A 22,390-nucleotide genomic window follows, 5' to 3' on the forward strand; every position below is an offset into this window, starting at 1 on the left:
AATTTATTTGAGCATAAGCTTTCGTGGGCTACAGCTCACTTCTTCGGATGCACAGAATGGAACACGCTTGGAGCTGTTTGTTTTGCTTCAAATTCACTCTTGACCTAATCCAAGTTAACTTTCAATTGTAGGCAAGCCTTCAATTCCATTGTTTAGGAAACATCATTACATCATCATAACTGTATTTCACCTTTCCTCTCTAGTCACTCACTGCTAATTTCCTTGAGAGTACTTCTAACGTAAAATCAAAGTCTGCAGGTGTGTTTTAGAGCACTTTAAAACATTGCTCTTAAACCAGAAGTCTTTGGTCTCAGGGCAGAATTTCCAAAAGGAGCCAGTGCAAACAGAGTACGGGATATGCACAACATACATTCTCTGAAAACTGCCAAGCTCTATCCTACCCTTGAACTTCCAGTGCAGGGATGCAGCTTATACTCCTGAGGGAATTCTATGCCAAAAATATTAAAAATTCTGCACACAATATTTTATTTGTCAACATAATACAATGTAATCACACCATTTTCAATTATTTTGGTAATTTATTTCAAATACCTATCAGCAAGTATGTCTGTAATAATACAGTCAACAAAAAAGATTCAGGAAATGTTTTTTTGACAAATAGTTTCCTTGCTAAGAATATTAGTACATCTATATGGCTCCACAGTGAGCAAGAGGGGACAGTGTCTTGCACATATACCCAGCCCTATTCTCTTCCCCTCCTGGGTCCAGATGTAGGGCAAGCAGGCTCAGCCCGGCAGGATCCTAGTGTGGGTGGATCCAGGTGTGGGGTAACCTGGGTATGGGTGTCTCAGTGGGGGGGATCTGGATGCACAGGGACTCATTGGGAGATTCTGGGTACAGGGAGAATGGGACTCTGCAGGGGGGATCCAGGTGAAGGTGGTTGGGTCTCAGCAGGGGTGTATGGGAGGGATGGGGCATGGCAGAGGGTCTGGGTACAGGGGGCTCAATGGAGGGGTCCAGGTGCTGGGGGAGTGAGGCTCGGTGGGGTTGGTGGGGTGGGGGGTCTAGGTGCAGTTGGTGGGGTCTCAGTGGGGCAGGGGTCCTGGTGCAGCTTGTGGGGGCTCAGTGGGGTGCGGGTCTGGATACAGAGGGGTGGGGGCTCGGCAGGGGAGTCTGGGTAATGGGTGTCAGATGGGAGGGCAGCTTCTTGCACAGTGGCCCCTCACCCAGGGTGTGATGGAAGCAGGGTGTGTGTGGAGCTTCCTGCAGACCTGGGGGTGGGTCTGACCCAGCCCTGGGAGCAGCCCGTTCAGGGAAAAGTCCCGTATACTGCCCCTCTTCCCAGCCCAGCTGCGACTAGCAGCTAGAGCCCAGCACAGGGTAGGAGCCACCAACGGCGCTCTGGGTGCACCGCGAGAGGGGCAGAGAGAGCACAGCACTGCCCCCCAAAGCGGTGATTTAAGTGTCTTAGCTGTTCTCAATGCCCGAACCAGACATGCCCCCCCCACCCCTCCCCAACCACTGCCTGGGAGGGATGCATGAATCAAATGTTCTCTGAAGAAAGAGTAAAATCTGCAGAGGATATTAATTCTATTCATGCTCAGTGGCACAGAATCCCCCCAAGAATAGCCGCTTAGATTCTAAGACCACAGCATGTTACCTTGCGCCACCCAGTTGCTCTAATTACAAAATGTAACTATGCTGTTTGTTCACTTAACTGAACTTTGAAGGGGTTTTCCTTATGTTCTTAAAAATGTTTTTACATGATAAACAGAAATTGGGAGAAGGGAATTCTGACTTCTCCAGCGTTACAGCAAGACTTCTTTTGCCAAGTTCTTTTCCTTCCATCTTTCTCCTGATGTCCTCCTACACCTCCCCACACCTGTAGAAGACATTGCTGATGAGCAGTGCTAGCATTCCTCATCCTGAAGCACTGACTGTTCTCTACCTGGAAACCACAAACCGGTTTAAAGAGTGTTGGGAAAACAAAGGAGAGGAAAAGTTCTTGTATACAGTGCCTGGTTTTCCTGAAAACATGCTCCATTGTTGAGTAAATCTTTCCAGAGCACCAGAGGGTGCTGCTCTGCAGCAGATTCAGAGAAGAGTCCTTGAAATAGTGTGGTAATAAACTAAGCCTTATAGGGTTCTCTACTCTTGCTCCCTTTGATGGTGTTGAGATGGTGGTTCCTTAGCCATTGAGACACAGGAGTTCAATAAGTTTACAAATATTACTTGTTTCTGTCCAGAAATATTGACTTCTGGCAGAGTACTTTCCATGATACTTTGCTATTTATGGACTGGTGTCAGGAGAATGCTACAGCTCCATCCTGGTGCATATTCACAATTGCCATAGCTTCCTTGCACTCATTGAGCCTTAAGGGGACTCAGCAGGGCTGAGGCTCGGCAACTCAGGACAGAAGGTTTTATCTGATCTGACTTCTTTTAATTAATATATTTTTTTTTTCCTCCCCACAAGGCTTGGCCAGAAGATAAAACCCTGAACTTCAACTTAATTAAGGTAATGTGTTTTATTTTAAAATATTATGTGAAAACTGGCTGTATTTAGCTATAGGTTAGTAATATAAATACATCTTTAAAAATACCACGTCCAGGAGAAGAATAAGGAGCTCGAAAGGAGGGTTTATGCTCTCATCTGGTCATGACACATGAGAACTCAAAGATGAATACTCACTTGTGGACCCAGAGAAGCTTGCTTCAGTTGTGTCCACTACAAAGTTCCAGCTGTTCACAATGAGGACAGGACAGTTTACTCTGGTCTGGGAGCATTTTGGTATAGCAGCCATGTACAGCCAGTGGACTGAGACTGTTACACACCTCTGTCCTGAGGCTGTATTTATTGTAGGTCAAGAAGTTCTAGTTACCTCTTAACTATTGGAGAATTTGCTCCTGGGAAAATTCTTCTCTCACAAATGGATTAAGCTTGTCAGAATTTCCAATATCAGTCTAAATAGTGTTCACATTCTGGGGTAGTGGTATATTCTTTTCTTTAGCAGTACATTCACTTTAAAATTAAAGTGAACGTGAACGGTGCTAGAGACAGAAATCCTCCACTGAATAGAGTCAGCCTGGGCAGTGACTGTTCAAGCTTCCCCTTGTGCTGCCCTGTCAATGTGCCTCAAAGCTGAGCTAGGGTAACTTCTCATTGTGGGATGGGGAGTTCAGTTTTATGGCTCATTCAGTCCTCAGACACTTCGCTGGACCTGCCAAGGAGACCACTAGTGGGCTTCTCTCTACCAGAAATGGGGTTTATGTAGGTCCTGAGTAGTTACCAAATGGTAATGACTTTAGATCACTATCAAGGTAGGCCAGTTTTGAAATGGTGACCTATAGATAAAAGGCTCAGTGTCAGATCCTATGATGCATCCAGTCACTTGGGAGCCTGGGGTGGGATGTAATCTTGGTGCCGGTGCATAATCATGTGGCAGGGCAGGTGTGTTCAGGCTTTTACAGTCTGTATTTCCATATTTCCAGGTTAAGGCAAAAGGAGGCTACAACTGCATCTATGGCCCCAGACACTTAACTGCCCTATTTCTGTTTCTATAGGGGAGGAGGTGGAACTGGTATCTGGAATATCTCTATATGCAGGGGTTACAAGGCCTGAAACTCTTCATCGAAAGCAGCATCAATCGTGTTTCTCAGGTCTCCCAAACCAAGTCAGGGAATGCTCAGGTGTAACAGACTGGTTCATATGGATTCTTCTGGTTGTCCAGACCAGGAAAGCAGAGTATAGCAGGCCCCGCCTCTGACACCTCTGTCTAGGGGAAGAAGTAGACGGAGCCATTAGCCGTGTTACATTTTGATACTGACGTCACCTTAGGAAAACAAGGAGAGAGAGAATGGTTGAACTGACCTTATTCAACAGTGCACTGAACCTGGATGTCCCTGCCAAACTTCTGTGGTGTGATGCTGCTGAGTTTGTAACCTGTGCAATTCACTATCAACTTCCTCATACTGGAATGCCTACTTCAACTAAGCCACAAACACTTCTGCCTTTCTTATTTCAGTGCTCCTTCACTCAGAAGTGATTCCTGACTTCCCGCTGCAGTGTGCATGCACATACACCTTTCTAGGGTATTGTATATATTGACTCGGGGACTTTAAGGAACCTGCTGGGTCCTCTGTGGTGGAATCTATTTATACTGGTTTTGAGGGTCTGTGACAGGCTGGCCTAACTGACACCTTAGATTTTGCTTTCAGTATGAAACCTCCTGAGGATGCTTTCCTTTGTACCATGTCTGTAGGACATTCTCGCACTGCAGCTGGAAGATTTAGTGCTGAAGTTCACGTTTTATGGATGCTTTGAGCACCCTAGGGGCATTGCTAACAGCTCACTATTTTCTTGTGACAAGTCTAAATGCAGTTTTCCCTTTTGTGCTTGTAGCAATGTACATAACTGTATATTATATATGTTTATATTATGTAAAATACTGCCATAGTGCCACTGCAGAGGAACTCTCTTGTGAAATGTTTCTTCCTTCCTGCCCTTTTTAAAACTCAGATCCAGTTAAAAGAAACCAAACTCCATTTCCTCAGCTCGATATTTTAGGTGAACTTCATATTGATGGTCTAAAGCTGGGTTGGGACTCTTCAACTTCCATGCTCATAGGACGAGAGAGAGAACATTGATCATGATTCCAAGTAGTTTGTATTTTCTTTCTGCCTCCGAAAAGGAGACACTTCAGGAAATGTTGACGTATTTTTCCTTTTTTAACAATGGTTACCAACAGATGGTGGTGTCTTGCCTGTGAAAAATCCTGCTTGTTCCTTTCTCTCCAATACCATATTAGTCTTGGGGTCACATTGTTGAAGGCTAATGATCTTGTTAATAAACGCTTATGTTCAAACAGTGGGTCTGAGAAATGGTTTTTTACTTTCTTCTTCGAGTGCTTGCTCATATCGATCCCAATTAGGTGTGTGTGCGCCGCGTACACGTTCGTCGGAAGATTTTTACTCTAGCAACACTTCGTGGGTCAGCTGGGTCGCCCCCCAGAGTGGCGCCGCCATGGCGCCGGATATATACCCCTGCCGACCCAACAGCCCTTCAGTTCCTTCTTACCGCCCGTGTCAGTCGTTGGAACAGTGGAGCGCGGCTTAGCTGATCTCCACTTCCCTGGCTACTCGTAGTTCTCTCGCTAATTCTTGTGTATATAGTTAAAATTTATATAATTGTAGTTAATTTACTCGTTCTATAATATAGTTAGTGTATATAGTTGAGAGGGGTTCGGGGATTAGCCCCTTCCCCGCACCTGGTACCGGGGCCCATGCCTGGTTCACCGGGCTTCAAACCGTGCTCGGCCTGCCACAAGCCGATGCCAACGGGAGATCCCCACGACTCCTGTCTTAAGTGCCTCGGATAAGTGCCGGATCTGCAAGGCCTTTAAGCCGAGGACGAAGAAGGAGCGGGACTTTCGTCTCAAACAGCTCCTGATGGAGGCAGTTCTTACTCCTCCACCCTCGGCACCGAGCGCTGGACAGTCCGCATCAGGCAGAAGCGCTTCTTTGGCACCGGATCACACCGGTACTGCTAAGGCCCCTCGGCACCGACCGTCACCAGCACCGATGTCTGCTCGGCACCATTCCCTCTCTCCGCGGGTTAAGAAACATAAGACTCCTGCTGCTTCCGTGCCGCCTGCACCACAGCTGGAGCACCCGCCTAAGTCGGACCGCCCGGCACCGACACCTGCCGTGGCACCAACAACTTTGGCACCGTCGATTCTGGTCCCGCAAGGGCGGTCGAGTCCGGTGCCTGAAAGCTCCCCGGCACACGCCATGGTTGAGCTCACTATTCCCTCCACACCGGAGACATTTTCCACAGCGAGGGAGCTGATCGCGATGACGGAGTCTGCGCTGCCTCAACCCCCTGCACCGCCGGTGCGGGTCATACAATCGATTGGCAAGCCTGCCCTGCTGAGGCCATCCTCTGTCGGCACCGATCACGATCGTGGTCCCACCAGTGCTCTTGGTCCCGTCGACGATCCCGGTCCCGACGCCGCTCGCAGTCCCGGCACCGCTCCCCATCTCAGTACCGGTCGCACTCGCGGTACCGATCAGCGTCCCGTTCGCCGGCCCGGTACTCTCGGCACCGCTCCAGACGTTGAGCTTCGAGATCCCGGTCGACCTCCCGGCACCGCTCCAGTCGCAGGTCCCAGTCTCGTTCCTGGTACCGGTATGGCTCCCGGTACCGATCTCCGGTGCCGCACAGAGAGAGATCGATTAGAGAGGGAGATCCTTCCCTGGGCTTTTCAGCTCCTCGGCCATCTTGACACACCTCTGTGTCATCTCACGTGGACAGTGCTTCCTATGCACAGGACCGTGACTCAGATGTGCCCAGCCGAGTCTTCCAGGAGACCCAGGCCCAAGAACAAGAACCCCATCAGTGGTCATTCTGGACACCTCGGGCATATCACCAAGCCCAAGGTGTGCCTCCAGTGCCATCTCGCTCCGTACCATCGGAACACCGGGTGCCGGAGGCGATTTTCAGCCGCCCCCCTCCTGCGGGTACGGAGGAAGCTCCCATTCAGCCAGCAGACTCTCAGATTCCACCGGAGCCTGACGTCACTCAAGAGCAGGACCCTCTTGTCCCTGGCCTTTCCTCTTCCTCCTCTCCAGATGAGGCGGTGGCGGGGACATCCTCCTCAGGCCCTCCTCCAATTGACCTGAGGCCGCATCAGGACCTCCTGACACAGGTGGCCCTGAATATGAATCTTCAGGTGGAGGAAGTCCCGGAGATAGAGGACCCTGTGGTGGATATTCTGTCAGCTGACGCCCCCACAAGAGTGGCCTTACCATTCATTCGCACGATCTAGGCTAACGCCGATACCATCCGGCAGTCTCCAGCCTCTATTCCGCCCACGGCCAGGGGAGTTGAGCGGAAGTACATGGTACCCTCTAAGGGGTACGAGTACCTGTACGTGCACCCTCCTCCCTGCTCCCTCGTCGTGCAATCAGTCAACGAGAGGGAGCACCATGGCCAGCAAGCTCCGGCTCCAAAATCAAAGGAGGCTAGGCGCATGGACTTATTGGGCCGCAAGGTATACTCTGCTAGGGCCCTCCAACTCATGGTGGCAAACCAGCGAGCCCTGTTTAGCCGCTACAACTATAACACCTGGGCGGCGGTGGGGAAATTCACGGAGTTAGTTCCCCAGGACTCCCGCCAAGAGTTTGCTGCCCTCTTGGAGGAAGGGAAGAAAGTGGCGAGAACTTCTCTCCAGGCCTCGCTGGACACAGCCGACTCCGCAGCCAGGACTCTGGCTTCAGGAGTCGCCATGAGGCGCATATCATGGCTTCAGGTGTCAGGCCTCCCACCTGAATTACAACACACCATACAGGACTTGCCCTTCGATGGTCAAGGCCTATTTTCTGAAAAGACTGACCCTAGGCTGCAAAGCCTAAAGGACCAACAGGGTCATTATGTGCTCGCTCGGGATGCACACGCCGGTGACTCAGCGCAGGTCTTTCCGTCCCCAGCCTCACTGCCCTTACCCCCCGCCTAGGCCGAGACAGGACTTCAGCAGAAGGCGCGGCCGAGGCAACCGCAGACAGCAGTCTGGACCCCAGGGGGGGTCAAAATCAGGGTCCTCCAAACCACCCATGGGACCAAAACCAAACTTTTGAAGGCACGCCTGAGGACAGCGTACCAGTTGCTTCCCAGGATCCTTTCCCTCCCTTTTACAACCGCCTCTCCTTTTTCCTCCCTGCGTGGACCCAATTAACTTTGGATCGTTGGATTCTACGCATGGTAGAATTCGGGTACCACCCCCAGTTTATTTCGCCCCCACCCCCCATCCTCGTCCCTCTTCAGGGATCCCTCTCACGAGCAATTCCTTTTGCAAGAGGTGCGGATGCTCCTCGCTATGGGAGCTATAGAGGAGGTACCAAAGGACTCGAGGGGCAAGGGGTTCTATTCCCGCTATTTCCTAATCCCCAAGGCGAAGGGAGGTCTCAGACCTATCCTAGACCTGCAAGGACTCAACAAGTTCATGATAAAGTTGAAGTTCCACATGGTATCCCTGGGGACCATCATCCCATCCTTGGATCCCGGAGACTGGTATGCCGCCCTCGATATGAAGGACGCGTATTTTCACATTGCCGTTTACCCTCCTCACAGACGGTACCTCCAGTTTGTGGCCAACCGTCAACACTTCCAGTTTACTATCCTTCCGTTTGGCCTCTCTACAGCCCCAAGAGTATTCACAAAATGCATGGCTGTAGTCGCCGCCTCCCTCTGTCGCCGTCGGATACACGTCTTTCCGTATCTCGACAATTGGCTTATTCGAGGGACCTCCGAGACCCAAGTCACCTGTCATGTGAGCATCGTCAAGGACCTATTCAAGCATCTAGGCCTGATGATCAATATAGAGAAATCCACTCTGGTTCCCACACAGAGAATAGACTTCATTGGGGCCATCCTGGACTCCAATCTCGCCAGGGCCTGCTTACCACAGCCTCGGTTTCAGGCAATGGTATCAATTATACAAGGCCTACAAAACTTCCCGACAACTTCCACTCGCACTTGTCTCGGCCTTCTGGGTCACATGGCTGCCTGCATGTTCGTGACCAAACACTCCAGGCTGCGGCTCCATCCCCTTCAAACTTGGCTATCCTCGGTATACCACCCGGGCAGAGACAGTCAAGACACGATCATCACGATCCCCCCGAGCATCCTAGGCTCCCTGGACTGGTGGTTGATGCCCTCCCTGGTATGTGCAGGGATGCCATTCCATCCGCCTCAGCCTTCAATGACCCTGACAACAGACGCGTCATCTCTTGGCTGGGGTGCCCACCTCGGACATCTCTGCACTCAAGGCCTTTGGTCAGCTCAGGAACTGGCCTTGCACATCAATGTGCGGGAGCTGAGAGCAGTCCGCCTTGCGTGCCAGGCGTTTCAAGAGCATTTACAAGGCCGTTGTGTCGCAGTGTTCACAGACAACACAACGGCCATGTTTTACATAAACAAGCAGGGAGGCGCACGTTCCTCCCGCCTTTGTCAGGAAGCTATCCAGCTCTGGGACTTCTGCATAGCCCACTCGGTAGACCTGGTGGCGTCTTTTTTCCCAGGGGTTCGGAACACTCTGGCGGATCACCTCAGCAGATCCTTCCTGTCTCACGAGTGGTCGATTCGTCCGGATGTTATCCATTCTGTTTTCCGGAAGTGGGGCTTTCCCCGCATAGACCTCTTCGCCTCCTGCGAGAACAGGAAATGCCAGACGTTCTGCTCCTTCCAAGGTCTCTCCCCGGACTCGATCTCAGACGCATTTCTGCTGCCGTGAACGAGCCATCTGCTTTACGCCTTCCCACCGTTTCCGCTGGTTCACAGGGTCCTGCTCAAGCTCCGCAGAGACAGAGCCTACCTGATCATGATTGCTCCAGCGTGGCCGAGGCAGCACTGGTACACCATGTTGCTCGACCTGTCGATAGCCAACCCAATCCCCCTACCTCTTCGCCCAGACCTCATAACTCAGGACCACGGCAGACTTCACCACCCAGACCTGCAGTCTCTTCACCTCACAGCATGGTTGCTGCGTGGTTAAGCCAGTCCGAGTTATGTTGCTCCGCCTCGGTGCAACAAGTGCTCCTGGGTAGTAGGAAACCTTCCACTAGGTTAACATATCTGGCCAAGTGGAAGCATTTCTCCTGCTGGTGCAAAAAACATAATGTTATTCCCACCGAGGTATCGGTCCCTACCATCTTGGACTACCTCTGGTCTCTCAAACAGCATGACCTAGTGGTATCATCATTGAGGGTGCACTTGGCGGCCATCTCTACCTTCCACCCAGGGGAGAGCGGCCACTCGGTGTTCTCTCACCCTATGGTTTCTAGGTTCCTCAAGGGCTTGGAGCGATTATACCCCCAAGTACGCAGCCCCGCACCAACCTGGGACCTCAACCTAGTTCTAACCAAACTTATGACTGCCCCCTTCGAGCCGCTAGCAACCTGCTCGCTGCTGTACCTGTCCTGGAAGACAGCTTTCCTCGTAGCCATTACATCGGCGAGAAGAGTTTCCGAGCTTCGGGCTCTCGCGGTGCACCCACCGTATACGGTGTTTCACAAGGACAAGGTACAGTTGCGACCACATCCGGCCTTCCTCCCTAAAGTGGTATCGGCCTTTCATATCAACCAGGATATCTTCCTTCCGGTCTTCTTCCCGAAGCCACACTCATCACGCCGGGAGCAGCAACTGCACTCCCTAGACGTCCATAGGGCGCTCGCATTTTATATCGAGCGAACAAAGCCCTTTCATAAAACACCCCAACTCTTCGTCGCGGTGGCAGATCGAATGAAGGGCCTACCTGTCTCCTCTCAGAGGATTTCATCTTGGGTGACATCGTGCATCCATACCTGCTATGACTTGGCTCATGTTCCGATGAGTCACCTTACCGAACATTTTACCAGGGCTCAGGCTTCATCTGCCGCCTTCCTGGCTCATGTACCCATCCAGGAGATCTGTCGTGCAGCTACCTGGTCCTCGGTCCACACCTTTGCCTCACATTACACACTGGTTCAACAGTCCAGAGATGATGCAGCATTTGGCTCAGCAGTTTTGCATTCTGCAACATCTCACTCCGACCCCACCGCGTAGGTAAGGCTTGGGAATCACCTAATTGGAATCGATATGAGCAAGCACTCGAAGAAGAAAAGACAGTTACTCACCTTTGTAACTGTTGTTCTTCGAGATGTGTTGCTCATATCCATTCCAAACCCGCCATCCTTCCCCTCCGTCGCAATAGCCGGCAAGAAGGAACTGAAGGGCCGTTGGGTTGGCAGGGGTATATATCCGGCGCCATGGCGGCGCCACTCTAGGGGGTGACCCAGCCGACCCACCGAGTGTTGCTAGGGTAAAAATCTTCCGACGAACGTGCACGCGGCGCGCACACACCTCCTTGGAATGGATATGAGCAACACATTTCGAAGAACAACAGTTACAAAGGTGAGTAACCGTCTTTTCTCATCGGTGGCTATGCCCACCTGGGTGGCTCCTATCTTCCCAGATAGGGGGAGAACATTTTGCTGAAAGACTTTCACTCTTGACAGAATGAACTTTTGTTTGACATTAACTTGTGATGTCTTCAGGCCTTTTTCCCCCCTCTGTGGAGCATAAAACTAGGTCACCCTCCTGGGGTCCTAATAGGAAAAAGATATCTCCTCATCCTTTCTCTTTACATGGTAGCTCAAGGCCCAGAATGCATCCTACTGACATTCTCACTGTGCTCCAGTATCCCCTCAGGTTGGGCTCTCTTACTTGGTGACTGTTCCTCAGTACTGAAGCTCAGCCCACCACATCAGTACCAATGGCCACCGTCCGGTTCTCCTTGGTATCATCAATCCCAGTACCAAAAGCTTTTATGGTGTCACATGATCTTGCAGTGCAAGCTCTACCCAAATCACCTCTCCTCTGTGGTGAAAATACCCTTCATGGTACTGGCCACTAATACTATGCAGCAAAGAATCCTGTGGCACCTTATAGACTAACAGACGTTTTGCAGCATGAGCTTTCGTGGGTGAATACCCACTTATTCGGATGCAAGTAGTGGAAATTTCCAGGGGCAGGTATATATAAGCAAGCAAGAAGCAAGCTAGAGATAACGAGGTTAGATCAATCAGGGAGGATGAGGCCCTGTTCTAGCAGTTGAGGTGTGAAAACCAAGGGAGGAGAAAGTGGTTCTGTAATTGGCAAGCCATTCACAGTCTTTGTTTAATCCTGAGCTGATGGTGTCAAATTTGCAGATGAACTGGAGCTCAGCAGTTTCTCTTTGAAGTCTGGTCCTCAAGTTTTTTTGCTGCAGGATGGCCACCTTAAGATCTGCTATTGTGTGGCCAGGGAGGTTGAAGTGTTCTCCTACAGGTTTTTGTATATTGCCATTCCTAATGTCTGATTTGTGTCCATTTATCCTTTTCCTTAGAGACTGTCCAGTTTGGCCGATGTACATAGCAGAGGGGCGTTGCTGGCATATGATGGCATATATTGCATTGGTGGACGTGCAGGTGAATGAACCGGTGATGGTGTGGCTGATCTGGTTAGGTCCTGTGATGGTGTTGCTGGTGTAGATATGTGGGCAGAGTTGGCATCAAGGTTTGTTGCATGGATTGGTTCCTGAGCTTGAGTTACTATGGTGCGGTGTGCAGTGAGTGGAAGCGTTGTTCCAGGTCGGCCATAAAAATATTGGCATATTGTGGGGCCATGCGGGTGCCCATAGCGGTGCCACTGATCTGGAGATATATATTGTCATTAAATTTAAACTCACACACAACTATTTCAAATTATAGTTGGCCCCACAATATGCCAATATTTTTATGGCCGACCTGGAACAACGCTTCCTCAGCTCCCGTCCACTCACGCCCCTTCTCTACCTACGCTACACTGATGACATCTTCATCATCTGGACCCATGGGAAGGAGACTCTGGAAAAATTCCACCACGATTTCAACAGCTTCCACCCCTCCATCAACCTCAGCCTGGACCAATCTACACGGGAGGTCCACTTCCTAGACACCACGGTGCAAATAAGTGATGGTCACATTACCACCACCCTATACCGAAAACCTACCGACCGCTATGCCTACCTTCATGCCTCCAGCTTCCATCCTGGACACACCACAAGATCCATTGTCTACAGCCAAGCACTGAGGTACAACCGTATCTGCTCTAACCCCGAAGACAGAGACCAACACCTAGAAAATCTCCACCAAGCATTCTCAAGACTACAGTACCCACACAAGGAAATAAGGAAACAGATCAACAGAGCCAGACGTGTACCCAGAAGCCTCCTACTGCAAGACAAACCCAAGAAAGAAACCAACAGGACTCCACTGGCCATCACATACAGTCCCCAGCTAAAAACCCTCCAACGCATCATCAGGGATCTATAACCCATCCTGGACAATGATCCCACACTTTCACAGGCCTTGGGTGGCAGGCCAGTCCTTGCCCACAGACAACCTGCCAACCTGAAGCAGATTCTCACCAGCAACTGCACACCGCACCATAGTAACTCAAGCTCAGGAACCAATCCATGCAACAAACCTCGATGCCAACTCTGCCCACATATCTACACCAGCAACACCATCACAGGACCTAACCAGATCAGCCACACCATCACCGGTTCATTCACCTGCACATCCACCAATGTAATATATGCCATCATATGCCAGCAATGCCCCTCTGCTATGTACATCGGCCAAACTGGACAGTCTCTAAGGAAAAGGATAAATGGACACAAATCAGACATTAGGAATGGCAATATACAAAAACCTGTAGGAGAACACTTCAACCTCCCTGGCCACACAATAGCAGATCTTAAGGTGGCCATTCTGCAGCAAAAAAACTTGAGGACCAGACTTCAAAGAGAAACTGCTGAGCTCCAGTTCATCTGCAAATTTGACACCATCAGCTCAGGATTAAACAAAGACTGTGAATGGCTTGCCAATTACAGAACCACTTTCTCCTCCCTTGGTTTTCACACCTCAACTGCTAGAACAGGGCCTCATCCTCCCTGATTGATCTAACCTTGTTATCTCTAGCTTGCTTCTTGCTTGCTTATATATACCTGCCCCTGGAAATTTCCACTACTTGCATCCGAAGAAGTGGGTATTCACCCACGAAAGCTCATGCTGCAAAACGTCTGTTAGTCTATAAGGTGCCACAGGATTCTTTGCTGCTTCTACAGAACCAGACTAACACGGCTACCCCTCTGATACTTAATACTATGCAGTAGTAGTACAGAGACTGGTTTTGCCTGGAGCTCCTGTTGAATATTCCACCTGTAAAAGTGGAGTTTACTTATTTTCAGCCTCTTAGGATGGCAGGGAGATATCACCTAATTGCTCTTCAAGGTCTCTCTCATTTAATTCCTTTGCCTGCAGTAGGGAATCTGGAGCACATTTTATTTTAATAGACCATGGGGTTCACTATGACCATTCCCCATAGTGGATCTCAACTAGTTATAGACCCATCCACAAATATCATGAGAGCCTGTCTCCGACTTCTAGGGCATGTGGCTTCCTGTGTTTACGTAACACAGCATGCCAGACTTCACCTGCTCTGTGCAGCGAGTGGTTGAAATCTCTCCAACATACATCATCTAAGTGAAAAGAAACAGGTTTCCCCAGTTTTCATTTGGAGACAGGGACCATCTTTGTTATATGTTTGTACATTGGGGTCCTGCTCCATGACTAGGACTTCTAGATGCTATGCTTACACAGATAACAATTGAACTTGTGGAAGAATTCTCTAAAGGTATGCAAGGAGGGTACCCTTTTTTTCTACTGTTGCTATCGGGCTGCTGCTGACAAATGCTTCCACACTCTCCTGGGGAGCCCCCTTAGGTCATCTCTAAACCCACAGTTGACTTCCCAGGAAGTCTGCCTTGAAATAAGCATGCTGGAGTTTGGGAGCTATTTATCAGGCATTTGCAGCATTCCATTCTGTAATGAAGGAAGGGACAGATCAGGACAATCAATGCCTCAGTAATGTGTTAGATCATGCTCATCTCTGCCTGCTGATATTTCTTATTCCTTCCCTCCCCCTCGCCATGTCAAAAAGCTGAGAGTTTCAGGAACTGATATATTCACCATGAAATTACTCCAGGAGCTTTTCATTTACTAGGTTTGCAGACCTAGTCCTTGCAGACCACCTTAGCAGGCAATTTGCAACCAACCACAAGTAATCAGTCAAAGACACCATCATATGAGGTGCAGTCACCCATACACATTTTGTTGCAGGGGGTGCATGTGTCAAAACTCTGGTTCCCTGCCATGCCTTCCTACATGTCTGTACTCCAGGGATGATATATGCTTACCTGCCAATTGCTTTGATACCATGGCTTCTAACAAAGCTCAGCTAGAGCTCAGTCACGATGATCATGTAGCACCACTACTGGCTTGGCCAATGCAATTCTGGTTCTTGGATTTGATAGTTTGTGGTGGATAATCAGCTGAACATAAGCTCCCTGTGTGATGCTGTGGCCAAAAAAGCTAATTTCATCATGGAATGCATAAACAGGAATCTAAAGTAGGAGCAGAGAAGTTATTTTACCTCTATATTTGGCACTGGTGCATCTGCTGCTAGTATACTGTGTCTAGCTCTAGTGCCCACAATTCAAGAGTGATGTTGATAAATTGGAGAGGGTTCAGAGAAGAGAATGATTAAAGGGTTAGAAAACCTGTGTTTACGGTGATAGATTGAGCTCCTTGAGGCTATTTAGCTTTAAAAATAAATAAATAAAGGGGTGACTTGATTACTGTCTGTAAGTATCCACATGGGGAACAAATATTTAATAATAGGCTCTTCCAGCTAGCAGTAAAAGGTATAACACCAGCCAACGGCTAGAAGTTGAAGCTAGATTGTAACATGATGGCTGGTACCTGGGCAACTCTAGTTTTCCGGTAATTTAGGGCTCCTTAAACAAAACCCATATAGTCTCTCTCATTCAATCACAACTCTTCTTGGGGTCAGGTTTCTTTATTTGCAAAGCTCCAAACCCCCCTTCCCCAAGAAAAGCCCCACAAATCGCCCACCCAGCCTTGAGATGGGTCGTCTTCCCCAGCATCAACACTCTTCTTTGGGAGCCTTTGCAGGATAGCTGCAGTTTTGCCCTCACTGAATGTCCTCTGACCATTTATAGCCCAGGTGCTGCCCTGCTGCATTAATTGGCTCAACTGGGAGCACCTGCTCTGACATAGGGGCACTGGGCCTATTTTTAATCACAGAGGCCAGCCACTCTGTGAAAGACAAATTCAGACTGGAAATAAGGTGTAAATTTTTTAACATGTACTGCATGAGAGTAATTAACCATTGGAAAACTTACTAAGGGTTGTGGTGGGTTCTCCATCACTGATCATTTTAAAATCTAGATTGGATGTTTTTCTAAAATCTGATCTAGCAATTATTTTGGGGGAGTTCTATGGCCTGTGTTATACAGGGAGTCAGACTAGATGGTCCCTTGTGGCTTTGGAACACATAAATCTATCCATCCATCCTCTACTACATTTACTGCTTCTTCCAGAAGGAGGTACTGTACATCTCCTTCATTACACATGGATGCCACCTGGCTAACCTCCAATCTTCTTCAGAGGTCCAAAAATATACTAATTCATCGTAGGGAAGTATTCTACCAAACGTACACATTCTACCAAATGGAAACTGTTCACTATTTGGGCCCAACACCAATTATCATTTTTGGAGACAGATGGTCCAATGTCACTAAAGAGCTTGGAGTTGTGTATAAGCTCCTTTAAGAGTTCACCTGGCAGCACTAATAGCTAACCATCCCTGCATACAGAGTCACACAGTATTCTCCCACTTGATGAAAAAAATCACCGGAAGTCCTTGTGACTAACACATTTATTTGGGCATAAGCTTTCATGGGCTAAAACCCACTTCCTCAGACTCATGGATTGAAAAATTACAGCACATGAAAAGATGGGAGTTGCCTTACGAAGTAGGGGGTCAGTGCTAACGAGGCCAATTCAATTAAGGTGGAAGTGACATAATCTCAACAGTTGACAAGAAGGGGTGAATATCAAAGGAGGAAAATTACTTTTGTAGTGCTAACGAGGCCAACGCAATCAAGGTGGATGTTGCCCATTTCCAACAGTTGACAAGAAGGTGTGAGTATCAGCAGAGGGGAAAATTACTTTTTGTAGTGACCCATCCACTCCCAGTCTTTATTCAGGCCTAATTTGATGGTATCCAGTTTGCAAATTAATTCCAGTTCTGCAATTTCTCATTGGAGTCTGTTTTAGAAGGTTTTTTGTTGAAGAATTGCCACTGAGCTATCCTTCCCTCCAATGTGTTCCATAATGAACACATCCTGTGGAAATGTTGGGAGAGGAATGATTATCAAGCCCCCCCCACAGTGCTGGCGCTCCCCAAAAGCCATGTGCCCAATGTACAGCAGGGTCCAGGAAGAATGATTTACTCTGCCCCTGCGGCTACTCACCATTTTGGAGGTCTTGTGGCTCATGTGTGCTTGCCTGGGGTCAGCCAGTTAGCGACAGGTGTGTGAGTACTGGCTGTGTTTTAAATCACTGAATCAGTGTTCTGTGTGTTGCAAACAATACTGCTTCTGTAAAATGTTGCATTTAAACTTCACAATCACAGAGAGAACCTTCGGAGCCCAGCCTCCTTCTTTGTTATCGGCGGCTGAACGGCTGCGCAGAATTAGAAAGCGGCCAAGAAGAGCTATATAGGACTTTCTACGTGATATGTTATGATGCACTCTGCAGCCAAGAAACAGGAATTGAAGGAGTGGCGGGACAATGAGAAGAGAGACCAAAAGGAGAACGTGGCACACCAGAATGAAGCCATGGAGCAGCTCTTAAATGTTATGGCGCGCCAAGCAGACATGCTCCGGGCGATATTAGCTCTGTGCCCACCCTTCCCTGCAGCCGTTGTCACAAAACTCTTTCCCATATTCCCCCCAGACACCGCCAAACACACTCTTATCAACCTCCTGGCTCCAGTCTATAACCATGGCATTTCACTCCTCCCTCATCACAGTCCAGCACTGCGGACTCCCACTGCACTCAACACTCATCCCTCTGCAGTTTGGCCCTGCTGAAGTACAGTACCTGCTGCATTGTACTGCAAAGAAGAAGGTTGGATATGATCCCTGGACATACACAAATCTTTAGCCATCCCACCTCCTCCTGGGCCTTCCCTTCCCCTGTCCCCCCCACTGCTGATGGTTTTTTTGTTTGTTTGTTTTTTGTTTGACTCTCCTCCGGTTGTTTTTTTTTAATAATAGAATTGTGTTGGTTTGAAAGCAATCTTTATCTATTAATTGAAAGCAAACAGAGCCCTGCAAACCAACAGACAATCGTTAAACCTTCATATTGCACCGTCTGCATCAATCACAATCACCTCCTAGCATTACAAGCACTGCACTCCCAAGCACAGCAACAAATATTAGTGGCTTTCAGCTTCAAATTGCTGCCTCAAGGCATCCCTGATCCTTGTGGCCTCACACTGCGCCCCTCTAATAGCTCTGGTCTCTGGCTGTTCAAACTCAGCCTCCAGGTGCTGAGCCTCTGTGGTCCAACCCTGAGTGAAGCTTTCACCCTTCCTTTCACAAATATTATGGAGCTTACAGCACGCGGCTATAAGCACAGGAATATTGTCATTGGCCAGGTCCACCTTCCCACAGAGGTGGCGCCAGCGGGCCTTTAAATGGCCAAAAGCACACTCAACAGTCATTCTGCACTTGCTCAGTCTGTTGAACCATTCCTTGCTGCTGTCAAGTTGCCCCGTGTATGTCTTCATAAGCCATGGCACTAAGGGATATGTGGGGTCTCCCAGGATCATAATGGGCATTTCGACTTCCCCTACGGTGATCTTCTGGTCCGGGAAGAAAGTCCCTGCATGCAGCTTACTGAACAGGTCAGTGTTCCAAAAGATGCGTGCGTCATGCACCTTTCCGGACCAGCCTACATTAATGTCTGTGAAACGCCCACGGTGACCACAAGTGCCTTAGAACCATTGAGAAATACCCCTTCCAATTAATGTACTCGGTGGCTAGGTGGTCTGAAGCCAGAATTGGAATATGCATGCCATCTAGTGCCCCTCGACAGTTAGGGAAGACCATTTCTGCAAACCCATCCACAATGTCACGGACGTGGCTCAGAGTCACAGTCTTTCGGAGCAGGATGCAATTAATGGCCCTGCACACTTCTGTTAACACAAGTCCAACGGTTGACTTTCCCACTCAGAACTGGTTAGCGACTGATCGGTAGCAGTCTGGAGTATCCAGCTTCCACAGTGCAATTGCCATGTGCTTCTCCAACGGCAGGGTAGCTCTCATTCTCATGTCGTTGCACCACAGGGCTGAGGTGAGCTCATCACACAGTCCCATGAATCTGGCTTTCCTCATCCCGAAAGTTCTGCAGCCACTGCTTGTCATCCCAGACATGCATTACAATGTGATCCCACCACTCAGTGTTTGTTTCCCGAGCCCAAAAGCGGCGTTCCACTGTGGTCAGCACCTCTGTGAAGGCCACAAGCAATCTCGTGTCGTAGCTAGTATGCGTGGTGAGATCAATGTTGCACTCCTCTTCCCTTTGTAGTTTAAGGAATAACTCCACTGCCACTCATGACGTGTTAGTCAGAGCAAGCAACATACTGGTCAACAGTTCGGGATCCATTCCTGCAGACCAAAGAGGCAGGGCACGCAGTAAACAAACAATTGAAAGATGGCGCCAAATGTGGATGGAAGCACAGGGATTGCTGGGATGCGATGCATTGCATCACAGGTCATTAGGACAGGACCCAGGATGCCCCGCAACCCCTTCCGTCTTCCCACAACTCTTAGCAGCAGAAAAGGAAGAAATGCTCTGTGGGCTAGCTCCCCAGAGTGCACTGCTCCGAATACCGCTGCAAGTGTGAACATGCTATTGTGCAGGCAGCTGACTGTGTGGTTTCCCTTCAGCATTCTCTGAGCGGTGTTGTAAGTCCTGGCGCTGTAACTCTGCCAGTGTAGACCCACCCTCAGTCTTGGACTTTGTGCCTTAAGGCCTTGTATATAGTTTTTCTTAGTAGTTAGTGTTAAGTACGCGTTAATAGCTTAGTTGTTAGTACTTAAGGTCTCTGGTCTCTGGGTTTCAAGCTCTGTGCAGATTGTAGCAGGCTTATGCCTGTTAGTGACCCTCACAGCAGTTGTCTCAAGTACTTGGGAGAGGCACATGTCAAAGACAAATGCCGTATCTGTAAGAATTTTTGGCCTTGCATCCCTAAAGAGCGGGATATTTGACTCCGGACTCTCCATATGGAGTCTGCCCTCTGTCCAGCATCTGAGCTATCTCGGCACGAGTCACCAAGCACTTCAGCGTTGGTAAAAAGTGCACCCGCAGCACCGGGCTCCGTACAGCACCGCTCCCTGTCACCAGTACCAAAAAAGAAGGCGTGAAATCACGGTTCCTTGGCACTGGTGAAGAAAAGCCAGGTGGCAACAGGCAAAGGCTCTGCCTTGGGTTGTCCACTTACCCCAGAGCCCTGCAGTTGGCCTTCTTCAGTTGGGGCCATTAGCCCAGTAAAAAGTCCTCCTCCAACTCCTGCGAGTGGTACTGGACCGACTTCCTTGCCGGCACTGATGCCAATGTGTGCTTCCCAGGTGTCGGAGGAGCACAGGCCACCGCTAGCGCTGCAGGTGCCGGAAGCTTTGGTGAAGGTTCCCCAAGAGGGCAAGCCAGCTGATAAGGCTCCCCAGAGAGCAGTGGAGCACCGCAGATCCCCTGAGGTGAAGACGCACTCTCCACCTCCGTGCTGACAGATGCTGGAGCCTCCGTCCAGGTTGGCAGATGTTCACCATTGGTCACCAGCACCGCGGTCGCAGTCACAGTCACCGTCGTCCCCACGTGGTTGGCTGAGAGGGAGGTGCCGGTCCCCCTACTGCTGGCACCAATCGCCGTCCCACAGGTTGTCGTCTCATCACCGATCCCAGTCACTGACACCATGGCAGTGTTCTCCTTCCCACCTCCGGTCCCCCCAGCACCAACTCCAGTCTCCACACTGTAGGTACCTTTCCCTCTGTGCAGGGTACCGGTCACTGTTATCGGTGGTCTCAAGGCAGACTCAGGCATCTACAGCCCCTCCGTGGTCTCCGGAAAGGGGATACTCCAGATCCGAGGGTTGCTTCAGCCCATTGCCTACAAGCCAGCGGCGAGAATGGGCTATTGAGCCAGCAGTGGCAGCGGCAGCCAGGGCAGTGGCATTGTTGGAACACATGGGAGGTTCCAGTCATGGGTGTGCCCACTTTGTTCCACTCATCGGCCACTGTCTCAGAGCACCAGCTACCGGCACCAAGCCCAGTACCAGATAGGGATGTAAATATTGGTTTAAAAAGTTAACTGGTTAAATTATTAAAATGATATTGTTTAACCAGTTAACCATTAACCGAGGTCCCTCCAGCTGGCCTGGCATGGCGGGGGCTGGGACTGGGGTTCCTCCAGGGGTCCCGCTGGGTCTGGGGTCCCACCGGCCCAGTGTGGCTAGGGCTGGGGCTGCTCCCAGTCTGGTGCGGTCAAGGCTGCGGTTGCTCCGGCTGGTATGCCTTTCCACCGGTGCCGTTAATCCACAGGGTCCTGGTGATAGTCAAGCATGACAGAGCAAGAATGTAATGCTCCCTCACTCTCCCTGTCGGAGGGAGGCCACTCAGGCTAGACCTGTGTGGTCAGGACCAGAGTCTGTAAGACAGGCAAAAGCCCCAATAGGGCTGTGTAGTAAATAGTCAATACTAGGCTTTAGCCTGGACTGGGGTAGCTCAAGTAGTCAGCCCTTAACCACAGTCTATCAGGGCTGGCTGGGGTCTGAGCGGAGTTCAGGCTGCCAGCAAACAAACGGTCTCCAAAGGTGAGTGCTAAGGGAGCTCCTGTCCTGAGCTAGAGCCTCCTTGCACCGTGTAGGGGGTCAGCCACCCCGGGTGGGATGTCAGGGGGACACGGGCCCACCCTACTCCACCACGTCCCAGCCCAGGGCCCTGACAAGGGCAGGATTGGCTGCCCCAGTGTTGGCGGGGATCCAGCTGCAACATGCCGACTGAGCCACGCCGGGCTCTGCAGCCGGCTGCTCTGGCTGCCCCGGGCTACTTCCTGCCTCCCCAGGGTTTGGTACCTGCAGCCTCCAGGCCTCTTCTGGCTCTTCGGGGTAAACTGCAGCAGGTACTCCGGGCCAGTCGTCGTCCACGTCTGGGGATTGGGAACAGCCAGGTGCCGGATCCTCTCGGGACCCCTGGAGAACAGGCCGAGCATTGTCCTCCACTGCAGGCTCTCCCCCAACTGTGCTGTAGGGCCAGCCTCTTATACTTCCATCCACGCCCCGGTACGTCTGGCGTGGGGGGCGGGTCAATCTAGGCTCTGCCCTCAAAGGGGCGTGTAATGCCGCCTCACTACAAAGAGTTATCCTTGTGACCCCTGCATGGCCCCGTCAGCACTGGTTCAGCATGCTGTTGGACCTTTCGGCAGTTGTCTCTCTTCCCCCACCTCTTTGGCTGGACTTGCTGTCACAGAACCACAGCAACCTGCTACATCCAAACCTGGTGGTGCTGCATCTGACAGCTTGGCTCCTGCATGGCTGAGCGTGGAAGAACAGGCATGCTTGGCCTGTGTTCAACAGGTTTTGCTGGGCAGCAGAAAACCCTCCACCAGGGCGACCTACCTAGCAAAGTGGAAATGGTTCGCGTGTTGGGGTTCGGAGTGGTGCCTTCAGGCCTTGCTGCAAGATGTCTTGGATTACTTGCTGCATCTCAGGCTCCAAGGGATGTCCCTCTCTTCCATCAAGGTCCACCTGGCAGCCCTCTCAGTGTTGCATCCCTTGCTCCAGGGCAGGTCTCTCTTCGCCCATCCTATGATGGCAAGGTTTTTAAAGGGTCTGGAGTGCCTCTATCTGCACATCCGGGACCTTGTCCCTTCTTGGGACTTG

The 22,390-nt window shown here is 50.2% G+C and overlaps 1 protein-coding gene across 2 annotated transcripts in view; it reads left to right on the plus strand.

The window, feature by feature from the left end:
- CENPI (centromere protein I) overlaps window positions 1–4,821 on the plus strand; it is a 31,730-nt gene extending 26,909 nt beyond the window's left edge. For both annotated transcript variants that reach the window (XM_045030863.1, XM_045030864.1), the window contains exons 20-21: window positions 2,438–2,479; window positions 3,526–4,821. In XM_045030863.1, the coding sequence (XP_044886798.1) occupies window positions 2,438–2,479; window positions 3,526–3,657 (174 nt within the window). In that variant the 3' untranslated portion in view covers window positions 3,658–4,821. The remainder of the gene's footprint in view (window positions 1–2,437; window positions 2,480–3,525) is intronic.
- Window positions 4,822–22,390: the final 17,569 nt, after the last annotated feature.

Source organism: Mauremys mutica, chromosome 9 (genome assembly GCF_020497125.1).
Source record: "Mauremys mutica isolate MM-2020 ecotype Southern chromosome 9, ASM2049712v1, whole genome shotgun sequence".
Classification (NCBI taxonomy): domain Eukaryota; kingdom Metazoa; phylum Chordata; order Testudines; family Geoemydidae; genus Mauremys; species Mauremys mutica.